The sequence below is a fragment of the Ixodes scapularis genome, unplaced genomic scaffold (genome assembly GCF_016920785.2).
Source record: "Ixodes scapularis isolate PalLabHiFi unplaced genomic scaffold, ASM1692078v2 PGA_scaffold8__174_contigs__length_109621045, whole genome shotgun sequence".
In the NCBI taxonomy this organism is placed as follows: domain Eukaryota; kingdom Metazoa; phylum Arthropoda; class Arachnida; order Ixodida; family Ixodidae; genus Ixodes; species Ixodes scapularis.
In genome coordinates this window covers 43778672-43799891 of record NW_024609883.1, presented here as the reverse complement: position 1 = coordinate 43799891, position 21220 = coordinate 43778672, and the positions used below count along the sequence as shown (strand labels likewise).

The following is a 21220-nucleotide window of genomic DNA, read 5'->3' as shown; positions in this document are numbered from 1 at the left end:
GTAATGCTCGTCTAGGAACCTTGACAGCTAGTGACTGAGGTTGTCTCGTCTTCGGCCACGACGAGAGAAGGGGGGAAGGAGGAACTCCCCTCTTCCCGAGAATCCCTTTTGTGTGTCTCAGAAGTCGGTATTGTCCCCCTAAAAGATTATAGAAGATTAACCCGTCACTCAAAATTCGTACAAAAGCAGCCGCTTCGGTGGCTGGAACGACTAGGCCAACCTCTCTACGTCAGCCTCGCCGTAGCTTTGCTCGTCTTGAGATGACCTATGTCACGATTGCTTTGGATGTCACGTGCTCTAAGCTGGGCTTTCTCCGAGCGCTTGCCAGAGTGGGCCGTTTATAACGAAAAATACAGCCACCAGGATCAAAATACAAACGTGCGATTGTCATTTACGGATATTGTGGATCATATTCAACCCATTTTTGAACACGACGGGACTATTTCAAATTTCGTTGAAGTATCCCTTTAAAGGAACACCTCCTTATTAATGCTTTTGGATCTAGGACAAGATCAATACATTCAATACATAAATATACTTGCTGACTACTCCCCCCCCCCACCCCCCACCAAAAAAAAGAAAATCATTTATGCATTAAGCGGCTTCAGTTGAATTTTAGGCCTCTTCAACATGCGACGAAAACATTTTAGCGAATGGGGAAAATAAGAATGTCCGAGCCTCGCAGATTGGTTTCAAGGAATACTTCGTTTCACCCAAGCCCAGTTGCAGAGGACACAACAAGCTGATAACCCAACCAGACCGCGTCATAAGCGCACAATCATGAGGTTCGTCATGATCATGTACATGTTTTATCATCACTGAACCAATCAAAGAAGGCCCAGTGAGTTGCGCTTTTGACCCTGCTTCAAGTTTCATTGATCCTATTAGCTTCCCACTTTTCCCTCGCTTCCTCCTCCCCCCTTCCACCATTGCCTGTTTCCTTCTCCCCCATGCTGAGGAGGACCTTCTGCCTTGCAGAATCTAGAGTATGGTCAACAGCCTTTAAGCTGAAACAAAGTATAGTGATCTTTAGATATTCTTTATAATCAAGGGTTCAAACAGCACATAGTTCCAGCAAAAGCAGCACATACTCCGTTTGGTCTACAGATACGAGCAGTCGTAATTTGGCCTAACAAGACATGGCGTCGGGCTATTTGGTGCATGATGTCTTTGTTCGGGGCCCACTAGAGAGACAAATAGAAACAAAATGACACCGACCTACCTCAAGCATGTACAGTGTGCATGCAAGGGTAACCCTAACAGGCTTGCAGTCTCTGGGTGCTCTTGAACATGAACGACTTGATATCGGCCAAACCTTTGCGTGCACAATGCTTATACTTACCGTAAAATACCGAGCATCCACTCATTCCACCATAAGTGCCCATCCCTCAATTTTGTAACATTTGCAAAATACAGAAAGGACATATATTTACATATTGTTGATCTAAGGTGCACCCATTCCCCAATTTTACATCATTATGTCCAAATTTTGAGCGGCGCTTGCTCGGGATTTTACGGTAAAGCTCGTTGCTGTTAATTGTTTCTGTTTATTGCTCTAGTGAAGCTGAGGCATCAGAAAACTTGCAAGAGCCAATGGAGATGAACACGAAGGGAATGCACACAAGCGCAGTGTCCATTTTCTTGGAGCAGAAAAAAAAAAAGACAGATATCCTAAAACATTCTTTACATGAGGAAGTTCCACCATTTGCTAAAACATCTTTGAATCAATGTTTGACAGGAGCCCAAAACTTGGGAACCTAGCGGATCCGTTCAGTAAGCAATACAGAGGCAGCGGCAGCGGTGGTTACTTACCAAACTAAAAATTTTTATTAAGTTTCCATTACACGCAGTACAAAAAAAAGGGGGGAGGGGCTACAGAAACTACACAGTGTACACCACCATCTTTTTTTCGTTTTCTTTAAGTTTTGCTGGCACTGAACGTCTACACACCACGTTACACGCTAAAAAGAAAACTCCCGGCCTTGCGCCAGCAACCAGACGGTCCGTTTTTGTTTGTTTCGAGAATCCCCGCAACACAGAGGACGAACCGACACGTTCCTGTAAGAAGGGCTCCGACAACTCGCAAAAAAAAGAAGATATCAAACCGTGCTCCCTCAAAGATCCGGCAGAGGTGAAACAACCCGGTCCGTCCGGACAACGCTTTCACTGTAAAAATCTGCGGTCATGCGACCATGCTTGTCAGGGGGAACGTAAGACAAGCCCTCCACTACGACTTTTCCGAACAGCTAAAATCCGCCCTGGCCTCGTCTACTCTGGAAGGGCGATGGTCTGCGATTACGACGCCGGCATGCCCTACGTTCTCTCGAGCCTTTCCACTTTTCTTCTTTTTTTTTTTTTTTCATACACAGGGTGGCTATGAAGCCATATTCGTTCTAATGGGGGTGAGAAGGCTGAGATGCGTTTTTTTTGTACTTGTGTTACATCAGTAGCGTTCATGTTTATGTTCAGCCATGAGAGAGTTGTAGGAACTGTGAATACTGAGGTCGCTTAAAAAAAACCCGTGCTCCACAAAAACAAATTTTTCCGCTGGAATGGCCAACTACTGGATGTGAGGCTCTTTAAGAAAAAATGACACTAGAGATGGCACGAATGTTGCTCCTGCAGCCCCATGCCCGATTTCGGGATCGACTTTTGGTGAGGTTGTCTGCAGCCGTCTGTTCTAAATATGTTGGGACAGACCGCGGCTCTACGGGCACCTTTAGACGCACATCAATGTGCGGATCCTGTTTCAACTCAGAAGTAAGTAGGTAGTTGTTTAGGCAAGCCTAAGCAATTAAACCTAAATTAAATCTCCGACTCCATCTTACAAGAAGTGTCGAACTAAACATGAGGTAGTAGATGTGTTGGTCAAAACATGTAAATTGTGTGTTGGAGGGGTCGGGGCAAGCAGGAGCAGACATCTAATGTCACAAGAAGAAAAAAAAAAAAAGGACTTCTGCCAATTAAACGACGGACACTCATCTGCAATTATGGAACGGCGAGCCTTCGCTGAAAAAACACCCACCATCCAAATTTTATGAATGATACAAGTAGCTTTTCTGAAGTCTCTACATATTCCCATTAGGTTGTTCCGATGTCGCAATTTTGGTCTCAGAACTCTAACTCTACCGGCGGACGTTAGAGGCCGGTGCTCTAGTCGGCGAAGGCTTACTGCTTACACACACAAAAGAAACCCAAAACAGCAGGACAGTCGCAACTCGTCTTGCGAACAGACAACAAGGACTGCACAAAGTATTGTTCAGGGAAAAGCTACCAGTTGATCAGGGCTTGTGACATAATCAAATGCTTCACTCATGTTTTTCTTGTTTTTGGATATTGATGTCCCAATAACTACAGCTTGCGTGCAAATGTTCGAACCACAAAAAGCAGCGATTTTACTTCCGTCAGCTACAAATACCAGTTCAAAACACAATGAAACAAAACACTGAGGCAGTTACACTTTTTTTTTTGCATGTCAAACTTTTCTGTGTATACTTTTTACAAAAAAACAAATATGGAAAAGTAAAAACACATCATCGTTACTCTGTGAAAGAAGGCCATACCCTGGGAGGTGTTAGAAACCAGCACAGAGCTCGTGCTACAGAACCCCCCCCCCTTTCCAGGTTGTGCAATTTCAGCCCTTAAAAACAATTAGGAAAAAAAAAAATTGTCTCAAAAGACAAAGGCGGATTGTCTCCCAACCAGGTATATGGCCCCCTCCTGATTTTCCTGAGATACCAAAGTGCATAATAAAAAAAAAGGAAAAACACCACGGCAGAGAGTGGTTTCATGCAACGTCTCGCGCAAGATACACCGTAAGGGGATGGGTGGGAGGCATGACACAAAGTTTTATGTACGCATACCGTGCGCTACGTGAGAAATGACAAAATATGCGCCCGATATAAAAAAGAAAACCCTCCATCTAACAAAATATATATCCATACTTAAGTAAAACTCTACCTTCAACAAAAATAGTGATTTTTATCTCATCTTCGCGAGTCTGGATGCTTCTAAGCGCCCTATCTTTGTATCTGTCTCTATTTTCACAATCAATTTGCCCACCTTCCTTTATTTTGTAGTACACCGTAACCCAAAGACGGTCCTCGTCCTAAGACACAATCCAATCTGGTTGTCCGACGAACAATTACAGGCCGATTCTTCCGCCGGCGCAGCAGAGGCATTGAGACACAGAACCCGCTTCGTTTGCACCCTCTGAGTGTAAATAGAAACCATCCAATTCGACCTGACGACGTGTACACGCTTCCATAGGCATGACTTATTGAGTTAATAGTTGGGACTCTTTTTATTGGTTTCCTGGTATATCCTAGAAGGCAACTCCACCAGGCCTCTGCACATGCTAGGCATCCGATTGATTGAAAGTTAGGCAGAGCAACGAAGTTCGATCGACACCGAATTGGAGGACTGGGACAGGATCGGAATAAGGTACACTGAGACTTCGTAACGTTCCGGACCCTAATAAAAAAAATATAAAGAAACACGTTAGCACGCTTACTAAAGCAAACCAGGCTACTTCGACCCCTTGGTGCCCGACAAGGCTCGTTTCGAAATCACAACCTTCAGGTATGTGGCCATTGTAATGCCAGCCTTTCAATTGCAGTGCTAAAAGTACTCCTTTCAAATGCAGCATGAGCACACCGATTGGGATGGCAAACACTGTCGTTTCGGCATTCCTCTTACCCTCAACTTTTAAATTTCTCCTTCACACAGGGCAGATTGTTTCAAGCGCAGTTCTTCACTAAAAGTATTTTCTACCCAAGTGTAAGTCCCATCTTTCAAAGATAGCCCCATGTATTCCAATGCAGACGCCATACAGCTGTTCCAGAACTCAAATGTAGTTGCCTCGTAAATTAAACTGTCCCATATAGCATTCCTCTGCCCAATTCAGACAGACTCCAGTATGGTCCCCGCTTGATCGGACTTCCGACAAAGTAGGCTTGTAAATTAAACTTTCCCATTGCCTACGGCCTTTCTCTTTCTAATGCAGACGCAACCCAGTATGATCGGAATTCCAACGAAGTTGCCCTACAAGCTAGTGTCCCATCACCCAAGGCCAAAGTCTGCCAACACGGGCGCAACCCAGTACGGTCCCAAAACAATCCCGATGCAGACGGACTTGCCCCGTAAATCGACGTGGCCCATCGCCTTGCTGCGCCGGACGCGAACCGCCTCGTGCTACGCAACGGCAAGCGTTACGGAAACGTCCACACCTTGGTGACCTTCATCGCGAATACCCGACTCTGAGGCTCTTGCCGTTTGTTTACACCGATTCGAAAAATGCCATCAAATAACGAGACTCCCCTGCAACCTAAGGCACAAATTTCCCTTTAATCTTTAGGATTACAGAGGACGAAAACCGCGGTCCCGATACTTTTCCTGCTCCTTCGGGCTAAAATGAGCGACGGACTGACTCTTTCTTTATTTCCCCGCCGAAAGAAATACCGTTTCTGTAAAACCAACTGCTGCTTCGTCTCAACTTCTTTTTGTTTTCTCTCCTGTCTGCACGCCTTTTTTTTTGCTGCTGCTGCTCCAAATCTTTTTCACACGTGGACCTGCTTTACTGGGAGGTAGATAATGTGCATTTCAGAGGCACAGAGGATGTATGTATACATATATATATATATTTATATATCGCGAGCGTGTGTGTGTGTGTATGTGTGAATGTCTGCATGTCTGTCTAGTGTGAGTGTGTACATATAAAAGCCGGAAAAACGGTCTCGCGAGTTAACGAAGAAACGAGTAGAACAAACGAGGAAATCGGACTAAAAAACCACACCGGGATTGGCCAAGCAAAAACACAACATTGCACTCCACGCCTTTTTTTTTTCCTCCTGCGACCTCCATACGCTGGACGGTATGCTACACGGTAAAAGCCTTCACTCCTTTCTCGAAACCTGAGGCTTTTTCTTCTTCTCTCCCGCCTTCCCCCGCGAGAGAACTTGCCTGAATAGGCATGTCGGATAGACAAGAGTCGGTCCTACATCGGTCCTACGCCGGTCCAGTCGCCGGCGTAGGCCGTTCCTATGCACACTTTTCAAACTCCAAAGGCAACACCAGCTCTGAACCGCGGAAGAGGCCCACGAGAGGACATCTCGCAAACTAAAACTGGGCAGGGAAAGGGCCGCCATACGAGAATGAGTGACGACTTCTCCGGCCGTCTGCCAGTACTTCGGTTCTCGCACGGCAGAGTCGTACCCGCGGCAAGTTAACTGTCCGATTCGACGGATATCCAATCCAAATATGTGAACGCTGCTCACGACCTTGCCCAGAGGAGACGGCAATATTGAAGAGTTCCATGCTACACCCGTTTAGCTCAAAATAAATTTTCTTTCAAAACTCGGCCAGAGTAGACTCGGGAGAAATTGACGAACGCCTCGAAATGCAAAACCTAAAAAAAGATATTCCAGGTATCATGCTTACAATTTTTTTTCTTACTTCCATTACAGTGCCAGTTTGTCCGCCAATCGAAATAACATCAACAAAATGTATGACAGCTTCACGGAAGAAAATTCAAGATGGAAACAATAAAAACAAACGGACAACGGTCGTCCAAGCATAGCGGGGGCTGTATTGAACGATGAAGCTAAAAGAGCTAGGACATAAAACACCAAACAATGGCCAGACTTTGAAACTCGCTACAGCGTAACGTTGGCAGTATATGCATTCTTTTGAAACCCACTCAAAAATCCGAAGCCTTTTTTATCTGTTCCGAGAATTCCGCACTAAAAGCTTCCCGCCGTGGACTCTGGTTGATCGAACGCGGAAGCTACTCAGCAGGTGCCCAAAACACTTTTCTTTTTTTCCCCTTTAAAGAAACGTTGCTGGTTGTTTCATCGTTCTGTCAGGTACTGTTGTTGCCTTTGGCACGAGTGTGACCGCATTATATAAAACGTTGGATCGATGTGCACTGATTTGTGATTACAAACAAAATAAAAACAAGACAAATGGTAGCACACATCACCTAGGCCATGTGTCAATTACAAAAGACGGAACAAAAAAAAAAGTGCCTCGCGAAATGTGGGTTGCGTTTAAATACAAAGGTATCTAAACACACCTGTGCACATACGCACTCGCGGTATGTCAAACAAAGATGCATGCATGCCAAACAAAACATAATAAAACACAATTAAAAAAAAGGAAGAACCCCCAAAAGATTCTGTCACCGGTAAGCAAGCTAGCAGAAGAAAACTTTTCACGAAACGAAAGCCGCCACAGCACACTATAGCACAGACACGGACGCTGCAGTGTAGATATACTATATGTATATATATATATATATATTTATATATATATATGTTTTGTGTGAATCGGCAGAGGTAGTAGAGAAAGTCACCCAACCGGAAACAACCCCCCCTCGGAAAAAATCCCCACGCCAGAAAACGTGCAGACTCGAACCCCCACCCCCCCGTGACACAGAGGCACCTAAAGTTTGAGCCGCTGCCGTAAGCGCTTCGACGAGAAAAATGTGACGGCAACGCTAGGTCTATCTTGGACGCAACGGTAGCCACGGTCGCACACAAAGGTCGCGAAAGTGTCGTCTGCTAAGCACTCTACTACTCACTCCGGACAGACAACTGCACCCACGGGCGTTTTAAGAAACGAACGAGTACCGACAAGAAAGACACGACAGTTCCAAAGTTACGAGCACGGCGTCGTCGAAAAGTCGGCCATACGACGACACCGGTCACACAGTACGCACCGTGCTCGGCCAGAGACTGCAAATGCTCGTCACGTGGGGGCACGCGCAATGTCTGGAGGGGTCAGCATTTAGGAAACTTTCACACCCGGCATTTTGTTACGAGGACGAGCCTCTCTTGAAAACATGGAGCATTCTCTCGGGGAGAAAACAAACTCTCGAGATTTATGTGACATAGGAACTGTTGCATTGTACCCAGGGGGAGGCGGTACAACGTCCTCGGCAGAGACAAACGTAACGGCGTTTTCCCCCTGTCTCGCCTCAACTAAAATTTAAAAAAAAAAGGAAGTCGCGACGCGCGACTTTTGTGTCATTGCCCAAAAATAAGATGGTAAAAGATTAAAAGAAATATATACCTGAGGCACCTTTCACGGCACACACCCGTCAACTAAAAGATGGGAAAGCGAACGCCAGTTGTGAGAGGTCGCGGCCAACGTAGAACGAGCGGACAACACGTGCAACGCCGCTCCAACCCAAAAGGCTAAGAAACGACCAATGAAAACCATCTTCGGGACTAACCTCTACGACAGCGCTCGCTAAAGTCTCCCTGAAACGCAAGGTGCGCCATGCGCCAAAATGAATCCTTAATGACCGAGGGCCTGCAACGAAGCGCCGGGCGCAAAACGACACGCCCTAACGAGCCATCTTGCACTCGGACAAACTCTAGGTGCTCGCGATGCAGAAACCGGGTCACCATTCTTACACGCTCTGTCGAGCGGAGTCACGTCGTGAGAAGCGTAAAAGAAAGCTCGAGGGGAGGGGCGACGGGAAGTTGGCGAGGGGTCTATCACACAAAACGTTTAAGAAGGAAATCCGGTTATTGCGACGGAACCGCCAGACGACGCAGACGAGGGTGCACGCCGTCCGACGAAGGAGGGAAAAAGGTTATCGACTTAATGGAGAGCGTTAACGGCATGAAGTAGGAACTTTGAGGAAAGAAAGCGTGCGACAGAGACACGAGAGGGGGCGGCCCCTCGATGAGAGAGCCGCACAAGAGTAACAGCGTCGCTGGCACGGCAGCTGTCGCCACCGATTCGTTAGCCGCGTCTTTAGCTCGGAGCAGACGGCAACAGGGTATGGCGGCGAAGCGTATCATTGCGCAGACTCGAGAGCAAGCCGAAAGCGGTTCCCAAAAGCGCATCTGTACATCGAACCCTCTGCCAACCGAAGAAATAAAAGGTTTTGTGCGAGGAAAGGACAATCGTCGCCCATGTACGGAGCGCGAGAGGCAAAACAAAATACGAAAAGCGGCTGCAAAACGTGACTTTTCCGCCAAAGAAACGAGCGCAGTTGGAAAAAAGTAGAAGTACACCCAAGGACACTTGAGGTTACTAAAGGCAACAAGCATAAATAAAGGATCTAGAAAACAAAAGAAAATCATACACAAACAAGTATGATATTATGCTCGCTCTCGACCGCATGCCTACACTCAAAAAACTCGGAACAGGTTACACACTTTGGGCGCCAAAAACGGGCGCGAGTCTTTCTCGTCATTTTAGCACCAACAAAAACCGTACACAGTACTCAGCACAAACGTGATGATTGTGATCAACTCTTACGCAAGTGTGGACGAAATCGGCACGAGGTCGCAGCGAGGTTGCGGCACACAAAAACGACGTCACGACAATGCCACCGCGACGCAAGACCGCGATCACACAACGACGTCGTCGCGATGCTCGACGCTGATGTCGCAACGATGTCATTGCGATGTTCGTAGATGATGCCGCACCGACATTGTTGCGATGTTTGCAGCCGCCGCCGCAATGCAGACGCACGACTCCCGACGTCGATCTCTGCTTCCCTCTGCTTTGTCCAACGCTGCTATTGCAGTAAACACCGGCAACTTCCCGCAGAACGGGAGGGTCTTTTTGTCCGACACGAGAGCTCGCACTTCTCGTGGGCCTCAAACATTTGACAGTTCACTTTCGTTGCTCACACCATCTTGCGGAAACATGGGTTCACAGGGAGGGAGGTAGAACAAGTCTTTCTTCAAGTCGGCGAGCAGGCTTGGCGAAAGAAGGGCAGGTGATGATCCGATGACAATGTGGCGGCATTTTGTATCTTAAAAAACAAATAGACGGCAATGCCTTGGTTGCTGCAATGTGGTTCAACCACTCTGTTAGTGGGGACCGCACTTGCAACTGAGGTAGGTCGCGTAGAAATTAAAAGAAAAAAATAAAATACACGGTATTGGAACAAAGTACATTCAATGTGGCAGAAGGTCTTACAAAAATATGGCGCACCCTTCTTTCCATTTCGCCGAGAACATTGGGAGAAAGAAAGCTGCGTCCTTTCTTAAGTTTGTTTCCTGCGTCCAAGACGCAGCTTTCTTTTTCTCTTTTTTTCTTAAATACAACAGGTACGTTTGTTTTCTCAGTTTTTCGGAAATCAGGCAAACGTGGGTTGTGATGGGCAACTAGGTCCTGAAAACAAATAGAAACGTCTTACGTTTGCTGCGGCAATAAAAAGAAAAGAAGAGAAATTCGAGAGAAGGTTTTGTAGTGTGAGAAAGCCGGCCACAGATAGCTTGCAAAACAAAACACTACACCCGTTTTTTTTTTTAAGTGCGGAAAGATACATAAACACGCATTCCAAAGGATGTCAGTGAAATTTTCAGGACAGCAACAAAACATAGGACAAGACCTCACAAAAATGGCCCCACAGAATTTCAAACTTCAAAACATACAGAGAGGTAAACACTGAATTGAGGCTTCTTTTCTTGGAAAATCATCTCAAAGAAAACACTGTTGCGAAGGAACACAACATAACAACACAGGCTCTATATAATAGGCTCTGGAAAATAAAATTTCTACGACTACTGCGGCTCATAGCGCACTCCAACACCGGGTTTGTAAAGGCGAAGTTAAAAGCCTCATAGCATCAATCTCACCCAGCACCGAAAAGAAAAAAAGAAAAAAAAGTTCATCAAAGCGGGAAAGATGGAGAGAAAATCTACACAAACTATTTTTCTAGATCACGCGGGATAAAGAAAGCCAAGCTTTTCAGGCCGACCTTATTGCAACGAAACAATGACTGGATTAAGTTGGAGAGGTACAAACAGGAAACAACATTATCTGCCTAAAGAAGTACTCTAGTGAGCGTTCAAAGATATATGTTACTACTTTTGTACTAAGAGAGGTTCCGATCATCTCGGACGTGGCCGCGGGCTTTTCTTTCCCCAACAATAATGCGAACAAAAGGCCCGTACGTGCGAGCGACGCACTCGTAAAAAGACGCAATCGACACCCGAGCAGACCTAATCCCAAGCGGTGACGCGACACAATGAAAGCTTAGCGCGTGGCAGCGTAACCGCGCACGCTTCGACGGGACGCCCATTTGTAGAGTACCCGTGTGGTACGTCCGGGCGTGCGCGGGAACCGAGCCCCCGTGTAACGAACCTACGCCCAAAAGAATGCTGTCCAACGAATCCGGCTGCACCCAATCCCTCAAGTTGCCACACTCCCGTTCTTCTTCCAAAAAAAAAAAAAGACGAAAAAAGCAATAAAATGGTTTTTCTAGACCCGTCTGGTAAATATCTTTGTGGCAAATGCGACTCTTGCCCCCGCCCCGAGCTTTTCCTGACTTTTGACATTTGCCCCATTCTTTCAACCATGCCCGACGGTGAAGTATAGCACGGCCGAGTTGGGAGCGGCGAGGGATGCTCTCTCCGCTCCGCCACTCGTTGCCCGCCGATGGCTTCCGCTCCCTCGCTTGCACCTATCCCTCTTCATCTTGATCCATCTGCGTGACGCCCTGTGGAACAGGCACCCTGCAATGAAAACCGCCGCGGCATGACCACTTGTTGGCAACTCTCGGTTAGTGGCGTTCATCTCCCGACGAGATAACACACCCCATGTATGGTGGCTAGAGAGTTGGGTGTGTCGAGCGGTGGCCGGCGCGCGACACCGAAAGGGAGATCTGTCGCCACGAGGCGCCTCGGAAGGCCTGTATGTTATCCGATCGCGGCGTTTTGGCTACGCTAGGGCCGAAATGCGCTGCGTGCGGACTTTTTGCCGACCACTTGTCGGCTGTGTTTTTTTACAGAATTGGCGTGGCATAATGAAAGTCTGAGAAACTTGGATTCGATAGTCGACCCGACTTTGGAGCGTCGACGAAAGTAAATGTGCACTTGAAGTCGTTCTATTCTCACCGCAATGTTCTTGTTCGCAAGTTAAGTAACGGAAGCGTCGATTCCAAGGTAATATGGTAAAATGGGGAATTTTTTTTTTTTATTTTCTCTCGTGTACTACGTTTTCGAAACACGTGAAACGTCCACCAAGGTATCAGCAGCCGTGACGAAATTTCGCGTTTCAAGCCACTGTGTCACGTATGTCGAAATGAATCGACGCTAAACCGCGCAAGCGCTTTAACATTAAAATACCTATGTCTGAGGAAACTGGACACTTCTGGTGCGATTCCCCTCTGATTCAAGACCGGACATGGCTGGCGAGAAACAACGCGAAAAGTTGTCATGACACAAAGCATCCCAAGCGAAAATCAGTCCACTTCCTGCTGAATTATGGAACTTGAAATGAGGTAGTCCAGCTTTTTATTTTTATTCAACGTGGAAAATTAGCAATGAAATACAAAATTGTTTTTAAAAGAGAGTGAGCAAAGTAACATATTATATATGTTACATGAACCATTCCTGAACAAAATATTCAGGAATAGGCAATGTAATTGTTGTAACTTTGGCAATTAAAAGTTCTCGAGAAAAAACAATTAAACATTACTTTTGTGCTAACCCCCATAAAATGGCTTATGGCACATGATCTTCCACATGGTAACAAGTATATCTTTCTTGCTTGTACCGTCTTTTCCACACTATAATCGCAACACTACTGAACGTTCTAAGGCTGTCCTGGGTACTCTCGGCTGCATGTGTGAACAGGTTTTCAAGGCTGCGTCTAGAGCAAACCTAAGGGTACCCCGAAACCAGTAGTGATCGTATTTGTCTTCAATAAGTCAAGACATATTTTCGATTGATAAAAAAAGATTGTGCCTCCTCACCAGATGAGTGCAGTTTGATTGTCGGGATCACACTGTTTTAGGCAGGACAAAGGTATAGGAACACAGGATAGAAGTACAGCGAGGATCTTTACAGCCGTTGACACGACCCACAAGCACTCCGAGAATGAACATACCCTATCATGGTACCATGAAAAGGCATATCTTGCAGTCAGCGTTCTGTTTTGAAGTCTATCAGGACAAGTATGACAGTAACGCAAACAATTTTTAGGTACCGTCGCATTTTGGTAACTTAAATTCAAACGAGTTATAACAGAACACAAAGGACAGAAACAGCCCGAGTCTGCGGAAGCATATTTTAGCCTAGCTGAATATAACCTCTTGAATACCTAGGCACACCGAACAGTCCAATGATGACACCTCCGCTAGATTTTTATGTCGTTGCAAAGAAACTGCCATCAACAAAAGTGGACACCATTGTGACATTGCGACGCAAATTTTGATGGAGAGTCCACGGTATAAAGAACATTAAACTCTGTGCGAAAGGCCAGCTTCATACAGTCGTGTTGCTACGTGCATGCAACCAGCTCAAAGGGATGCTGAACCGAAATTCGGATTTCAAAAAATAAGGCCGCAGACAGCGTTGGGTAAAGTACATCTAAAAGGTACTTCAAGTAAAGTATGAAGTAAATGAGACGTTATAACGTCTCATTTACTTATTAGTGTACTTAATAATTTGCTTATAAGTAAATTATTAAGTACACTGGGAGCAACATACTCGAAGTAAAGTACTATAAATACAATGTACTTTCAAAGTACAAGTTTTTTTAATACAATCTTTCATGATGCCCTTTCATTCCCCTATACGGTGATTTTTTTTAATTGGTATGCATTGCCCAGGGGTAATCAAGGGGGCATGACCTCAAAAACAGCGGCAAATATTTGATAAAGTCAAGTGGCTACAGAGTAGTTTTTTTCAGGAATGGAGCCATATTCAGAAGACCCTCTTCTGAAGTTGGTGCCCCTTGCACTGGATTGTTGCACTCAAGGGGGCTAAATGAACTAGGAATGTCTTTTCCTTAATGAAAAAAAAAATGAGTGTGCAAGCGAGCTGGTGATAATTAATTATAATGTGACACCTGCGATTGGGGTGCGAAAAAAATTAAAGAACTTTCAAATAGAAGGAAGAGACAAAAGAGAATGTTTCAAAGCAACGTTCTCCTCTGTTGTCTTATACTTCGACCTGAAAGTTTAGTTTTTTCGCACCAAAGACTTAGGTGATACATTATGATTAATTTTTCTCTCCTAATATTTTAGACCTCCTCGCTTGAGCTGACCGACCGAGAAGTAGCAAGAGTTACAAAAGCTATGGGAAAGCCGCTCCCAGTACAAACGGGGCGATGCGTCGTCTGCTCACGTTTCTGGTGAGAGTAGAATATCCCTCCCAGTATTTCTTTGGAGTTGACAAGGCATCATTTCGTGATACAAATTTAACAAAAACCAAATTTAGGAAATGTAGGTACTTTGAAGTCGGGAATTGTACTTTCCTCGGAAAGTAGCAGAAAAGAATACTTAAGTACAAGTACATACTCAGAGAATGTACTTCAAGTAAAATAAAGTTTCCTAAACCTAATTTCAGTAGTACTTTAAGCACAATGTACTTAAAGTACTTCCCAACACTGGCCGCAGGCGTGTTCAGCAGGACGCTACGAACCCCAAAACACCATTCAAACCGCGATATCTCGGACGGATCGAGCGATACTTTAGAGAAGTATCGATCGATGTAGCGCTCGTCGAAGTGAAGTGCGCACACTACGGAGTTTTCCTGAAGATGCATGTCTTGCCTCGGAATATTTCTATCCCAGTGAGAGAAGAGGACTGGGTCCTTCAAGACGGCGAACAATATTTTCTTTTGCAGACCTGTAGCCTGTCGTGCATCCTGGAACAAAGCAGTGCTATCGCTCGCTGCTTTTTTTTTTTTTTGCCGGAGGTTGACAGGACAACGTTTATAGTCTCCACGTGTCACTTGACGGACGGGCATGCAGGAACGCTTGAAATAAACTCACACGAGCGCTGAAGAACAGATGAAAGCGGGCGTGAACTCGTCGCTACCCGCCTTGCCGCACGGAAATCCCTGCGCCAGCTGCACGCGCCTAGCATACACGCTGAGCAGAGCGCCCCTAACGGTGATTTTCCAAACCGGCCGCATTGATGCACAAGAGAGCCGGCGCGCTCGACACGTTCAACTCTCTCTAGCCACCCTACCCCATGTAACAAATCCTCTGTTGAACAACAGCCTGCGAAAAATCTGTAAACTTTCCACATGAAAAATCTGGTCCCCACACGTGACAATCATTCTCCAAAGCAGCGCGTTGCAGCGTTTGAAAGGATGCCATTTCCACTAGACATACTTTGCAGCATGAGGTTTGCGAACATTAAAAACTTTTATTAATTTGCGAATAGTGTTTGCTATTTGATTCAATTTGCAGCATACTTTTACCGTACAAAATATTTGAGTTTTTCTGATATTCACAAATTAGGAATAACGTTTTAAAAATTCCGCAGTTTCTTGCAGTGGGCCAACCCCAGAGGCAATGCAATACTGGGCCGACCTGCGAAAAAAGTGAAGCAAGCGTCGAGCACTTGGCAGCATTCCAAGTCCGAAAAATATCTTGGGTCCAAGTAGGACTAGTATCAGGTAACAAGCCAAGAAGAGAATTTAGACCATTTCAAATAAATAAGGTACCGCAAAATCCCGTAAGGGCGCCTTCCCCCGTGAGATCGCTTGTCCCGTTTTTTTGGCTAAATACCGTATATTGCCGCGTATACATTTTTTTGGCTAAATACCGTATATTGCCACGTATAAGACCTTTTTTTCGAGAAATCGGTGTCTCAAATTAGGGGGTTCGACCTATACGCGGATTCGACCGACCTACATGCGGGTTTACACGCATTCTGAGCCGGATGAAGGGTTCTAGGGACTTTTCCCCACATAAAGACCTAGTTTTGTATTTGTAGTCTAAGACAACGTCTGGGTGACTTTATTTTGGAACTTAAAACATATTTTTAAATCTAGTGATATGTTTAAACAACAGAGAAATATTATACTGGCATGAAAAAGCGCTCATCACTGCCCGAGAAACCGAATCGAGAACTTCGTAGGAAAAATGTGCGATTTTGTCCCTGGGTGCGTCGAAAAGAAACGCGCACACCGTCGTTCCCATCTTTTCTTTCTTCGCTCGTTCCGAAGTCTGCGTCAGTCATGAAAATGCCAGCGCAAGCTTGCCGCCAGTACAACGAGTTGCGTTGTTCAAACGCAAAGTCATCCTCTTCGCTGAAGAGGAAAACAATGTAGCAGCTGAGCGGCACTTCGGCGTCTCCAAGAAGTGTGTTAGAGGATGGCAGCGGCAACGCGATCAAATCTTCACATGCGCAAGTACGCGATGCTCCTTTCGTGGGCCCAAACAGGGACAGTATCCTGCCGTCGAAGAGGCTGTCCGAAAGTGGGTTCTTGACCAACGGAGCAAAAGCCTCAGTGTTTCGTACAAAGATATTGAGTGCAAGGCACGTGCAGTCGCTACGAAACTGAACATCGCTCGCAGCAAGTGATATCAAACAAGTGGGTGATAAACTTCATGAAGCGCAACGGGCTAAGCTTGAGAAGGCAAACGACTGTGTGCCAGAAGCTGGCGGACGCCTACGACGAAAAGCTGCAGGAGTTCCATCGCTACGTTGATGACCTCCAAACGCGGAACAGCTTCATGCTCGGCCAGATCGGCAACGCCGATCAGACGCCGGTTTGGTTCGACGTGCCGAGCAGAAGAACCGTCGCCGAAAAGGGTTGTCACCAGGTGAATTTGCTAACGACAGGAAACGAACACAATCGATTTACCGCGATGTTGTGCTGCACGGCCGATGGCCACAAGCTGCCCCCGTACCTGGTGTTTAAGCGGAAAACGATGCCGAAAAACGAACAGTTTCCGCTGAAGGTGATCGTTTGCGTCAACAAGAAGGGTTATTTCAATGAGGAGACTGTCTTGGAGTGGTTTTGGCTCGTCTCGTGTAGGCGTCCAGGTGCCATCTTAAAGCCCCGGAGCATGCTTGTCCTGGATTCCTTCCGTGGACACATCACGGATCGTGTCAAGAAGACGATCGCCAACGAAGGATGCAACCTGGTCATCATCCCGGGGGGGATGACATCCATCGTTCAACCCCTTGACATTGTTCTTAATAAGCCCTTCAAGGACCGCGTCGGGACCTTCTACGAGTGGATGGCCCAGGAGGACAACCCCAAGACGCCGACAGGTCGTGTGAAGCGTGCATCGTTGAGCACTGTGGCCCAGTGGGTGAACGATGCCTGGTATGGGCTGCCTGCGGACATGGTCCGTGCAGCGTTCTCCAAGTGCGGGATTTTGACGCCACTTCCCGTGTCCGGCCCCTCTGACCCACAAGGCAGCGACAGCAGTGACTGCGTCATCGTGAGGAGCGACGACGAGTGAGACACGAGCCCATTGGGAGACCTCACCTACCTCTATGTGAATAAATGTGATACTCATGCGACTCAACTTGCATCTTTAAAAAAAAAAAAATCTTTTCTTTGGTTGGCGGTTGTTCAACATTAGGGGGTTGACTTATATTCGGATCATCTTATACGCGGCAATATACGGTATCTAAAACATAAAAATTCCGAAATATCGCCCAACCCCTATTCCCGTCGGACATTACGTGATGTACGACGGGAATCACATGAATCGCGTGATCTGCGGTATTGGTACGTCAGACAAGAGAGTTTCTAGCGGGTTCACACATTTTTGTTTGTGATCTGCGCATGCAATATTGGTTCCTGTGACATCCAAGTTGATCCCACCTGTCTATCGCATCGTGAAATGCGAGTCTGCTGCGTCCATGATCTGCGGTATTTGTTCCTGTGGCATGCGCGTTCGTAGTAGGTGCCGGTGTTTTTTGTTCGCAATCTGTGCGTGCGATATAGATTCCCGTGACCTACGAGTTGTCCCGAATGTCTATTGCACCGTGAAATGCAAATCTGCTGCATCCGCGGCGTCGGTTCCCATAACATGCAAGTTCGCAGCAGATTTCCGTGTGACTTTTGCACCGTGCATCGTGTTTGCGCGATTCTGATGCACACTTTCTTTCGCCATAATCAGTGCTCAAAACGACGTGCACATTACAATCGAAACGAAAAACCGAAACTAACGAAAAATGCAATACGCGGTATAAGGTGGCTGGCCCCAACGCCATCGGGACTGTTAGTTTACATTTGCCATTTTGGTATTCATATCACGTGCGTTCTCTCGCGTCTGAAGACTCGTGCCCGCTGTTTTAAGATCGAAAAAAAAAAAATTCCACTGGGAGGCTTTATTTAAACGAAAGGCCGTTCCAGCTGGTGGGAAAAGATAACAACGAAGCAGCACTGCGTGGCCTCACAAACCCAGCGATTCGACGAGCTTGCAAAAATGTTTGGAAGACGACCTTCCCAGAGGCGACGGTTGCACACTCGTACAAGCGCAAGAAGCGCGGCACCTAAAATGTTTTAGATGAAACCAGGGATCACCTCCGTGGACAGCGAAGAGCCATCGTCGGACTCCGACAGTGGCGGCTAGTGCACGGCCTTCATTTTAGGGGCGAAGCTCCTTAGGGTCTAGCCTTGTCGGCGTCTGTGCTCACATCGATTGCCATCCCATCTGTCTTCTTAAAAAAAAAAAAAAAATGTTTGCGCAATCGACAGGATTTGAACCTGTGCGGGGAGACCCCAATGGATTTCTAGTCCAACGCCTTAACCACTCGGCCACGACTGCAGGACGAGTAGGGGGCTCTGAGATGTGGTAGTAACTCAAGAGCTGGGGTTTCTGTCATGGATGAAACGTTGCATGTAGCCGCTCAACGTCTATACAGGAGAGGGCGCTGCGGTCAAATGCGTATATAATTGCGTTAAACTTTGCATGCATTGGCTCAACGTTTATAGATGAGAGGGCGCTGCGGTCAAATGCTCAAATGCGTATATAACCACGTTCCATACAACACATTCTTTTTCTGACATGGATGATAACAAACGAAAAGCTCGGCCTGCTGCGGCTCAGCGTCTACGCAGACAGCAAGCTGCTCCGGAGACCAGGGCGCGAGAAGCTGCTGCAAAGCATGAAAAACGCCAAGCGGACCCGGAGTTGAGAGCTTGCACCACCAGAGCTTCGTCCCAATCAACATCATTCACCACGTGGAGATGCGGTCATTTTTTTGTGTTGGCATTCGTTTCACAAAATCCATTCAATTAGGTATGTGTTTAATCTTCATTATTTCTACCTGTGCGGTAGAATCGGCCTTAACTTACTTTTTGAATATCTGAAGCTAAATCTGCCTGCGAGTTAGAATCAAGCAACACGGTAAAGCGAATCTGCTGCGTCCGCAACCCCTTATACCATGACACAGGATGTCGTAGCAAATTTCCGCGTGTTCATTGCAACATAAAACGCGAATTTACAGTGTCCAAATCCACAGTATCAGTTCCCGTTTTATTGGTTTGAAGTGGATAGCCCGGTGTCTTATCGCCTTTTATTTTATAAAGTTTTTCTGTCGCATCCCAAAAGATAGCTCACCCCATGTTTATCCCAATTCATCCCTTCATTTTGGGTGGGCGTCCTTACGGGATTTTACGGTAGTAATTTTTTGCTTGCAACTTGAAATCATAGCGTCATGTGATGACACAGTCACACGAGGTTATGGTGTCATGTCGTCACGCGAGGCCACGGCGTCATATATCGAGGCTACACTCCAGGCACAGATATGAGAGGGCTAAGAGCTGTAGTAAGGTGGTAAGCTGGGCGAGTTGTCTTGTCTTCTGTGTTTTGTTCCTGTCCTTGTCCTCGTCTTTTTGTGCGCTAATTTTTCATCATGTTCAGCTCAGAGCTGACCCTACCAATGCCACGCATCTAAAAAAATTCAGTTTGTTGTAAACGGGTTCAGGCCGCAGAACCTTGGTGGCCGTCAACTCACACTCCGGCTTCCTGCTTGATGGTAGTCTTGTCGGCGGTGAAGTCTGTGGGCTCCGAGTCATGCCCGTAGGAGGGCAGGGAGCGGGAGTCCTCCTCCTGCGAGGTGTCCGTGTCTCCCTGGTCGCTGTCCCCCTCGGGGCCCCCAGAGTCCCCCTGGTCGCTGCCCCCTCCCCGGGGCAGGGCCTCCTGCTGCGAGAAGCCCAGCAGGCGGGCCTTCAGGGACATGTGCCCCGTGCCACATGCCAGTCAGTCACATGCCTACTCGTCGTCCACGCAAACACATCCAGCAACATGCACGAGTCTACGTTCGACAACACGTGCACCATACTCTTTACTAGGGGGAATACATCTCGAACCCTAGAGGTTTTGGATGGCTGGAACGGCTGGATGCACCGCAGCCTCGGGGTTCTCCCCTTTGAACTGGAACGAGTGGCTGATGCTAAAGCACTGCACGGGCCGGAATTGCCTGGCCCGGCCCGACTCGGTCCGGTAGAGGCCCGGCCCGGGCCCGGCCCAAGCTCGACAGAATATTTAATTTCTAGGCCCGGTCTGACCCAGCCCGAAAGAGACACTGCCCGGACCTGGCCGAGGCCCGGCAGAATTTTTCGACAGAAGCTTGAGTCCAGCCCGAACCTGACAGATTACATATATGAGCCCAAAAAAGTTTGAAGGCTTTAACCTAAAAACTTTCTAAGCATAAACCGAGAATATTCGATGTAAATTTATTTTAAACTTGAACAGAGTTTTTTTCTGACACGATAAATATCGACATCTTGTAAACCCTGAGATGGGGAACAATAAGAAAAATGGACGGACACAACAAAATCTGAGTTTACAAGATGTTGATTAATTACCAGCTCGCCTGCACTCTATCACTGCTTACGATAAATATCCCAACTTCAACAATGTATTTGCGAGAGTATTGGTAAATATGCACTTCATAAGTGATTTTGAGAAAAAAAAAAGTGGCAATATTTTATTTATTTACTGTACGCATTTCCTGAAGAGATATTGGACTTTTCGTTGTTCAATTCGTTTCACAGAGAATTTTCCTCTCTACATGTCTTTTGGGAAGAATCAATCACAATCATGCTAGTGCATCTTCAAAAGGCTGTATGAGCATAAAATTACCTATGGTAGCTAGCTAGTAAGGCCCCCTCCACAAAGTGCAAAATCAAGCTTACATTTTTTTTTAGTTTGTAAAGTAAGACACTCATTATGTACCCTGCGACTGGAGTGCCCTCGTTTCCTTGGCCGCACATTCCCACTACACTGGTGGAATCATATAAGTTTCCTTTTATGCACGTAAAAGCTTTCCAAATGTAAGACGTCGTTTTTATTTTTTTATTTTTTTTAATGGCGTTGTAATGATGTGGCATTTTGCTTGTTTATTTTCATTGAACCTACGCAATCAATGAGCACACATTTTGTTATCAACAATCTAGAATTTGTGGCACATGACTGCCCAGCCACGGCCCGAAAATGTTTTTGTTCAAGCCCGAGCCCGGCCAAGGCTTGAGGAAATGCATGC

The 21220-nt window shown here is 46.5% G+C and overlaps 1 protein-coding gene across 1 annotated transcript in view; it reads right to left on the bottom strand.

Moving 5' to 3' along the window:
• Positions 1–1797: 1797 nt before the first annotated feature.
• Positions 1798–21220, bottom strand: part of LOC8028664 (homeobox-containing protein 1) — a 141858-nt gene continuing 122435 nt past the window's right edge. Inside the window, 2 exon segments of the mRNA XM_040218831.3 lie at positions 1798–11483; positions 19691–19902. Coding sequence (XP_040074765.3) covers positions 11432–11483; positions 19691–19902 — 264 coding nt within the window. The 3' untranslated portion in view covers positions 1798–11431.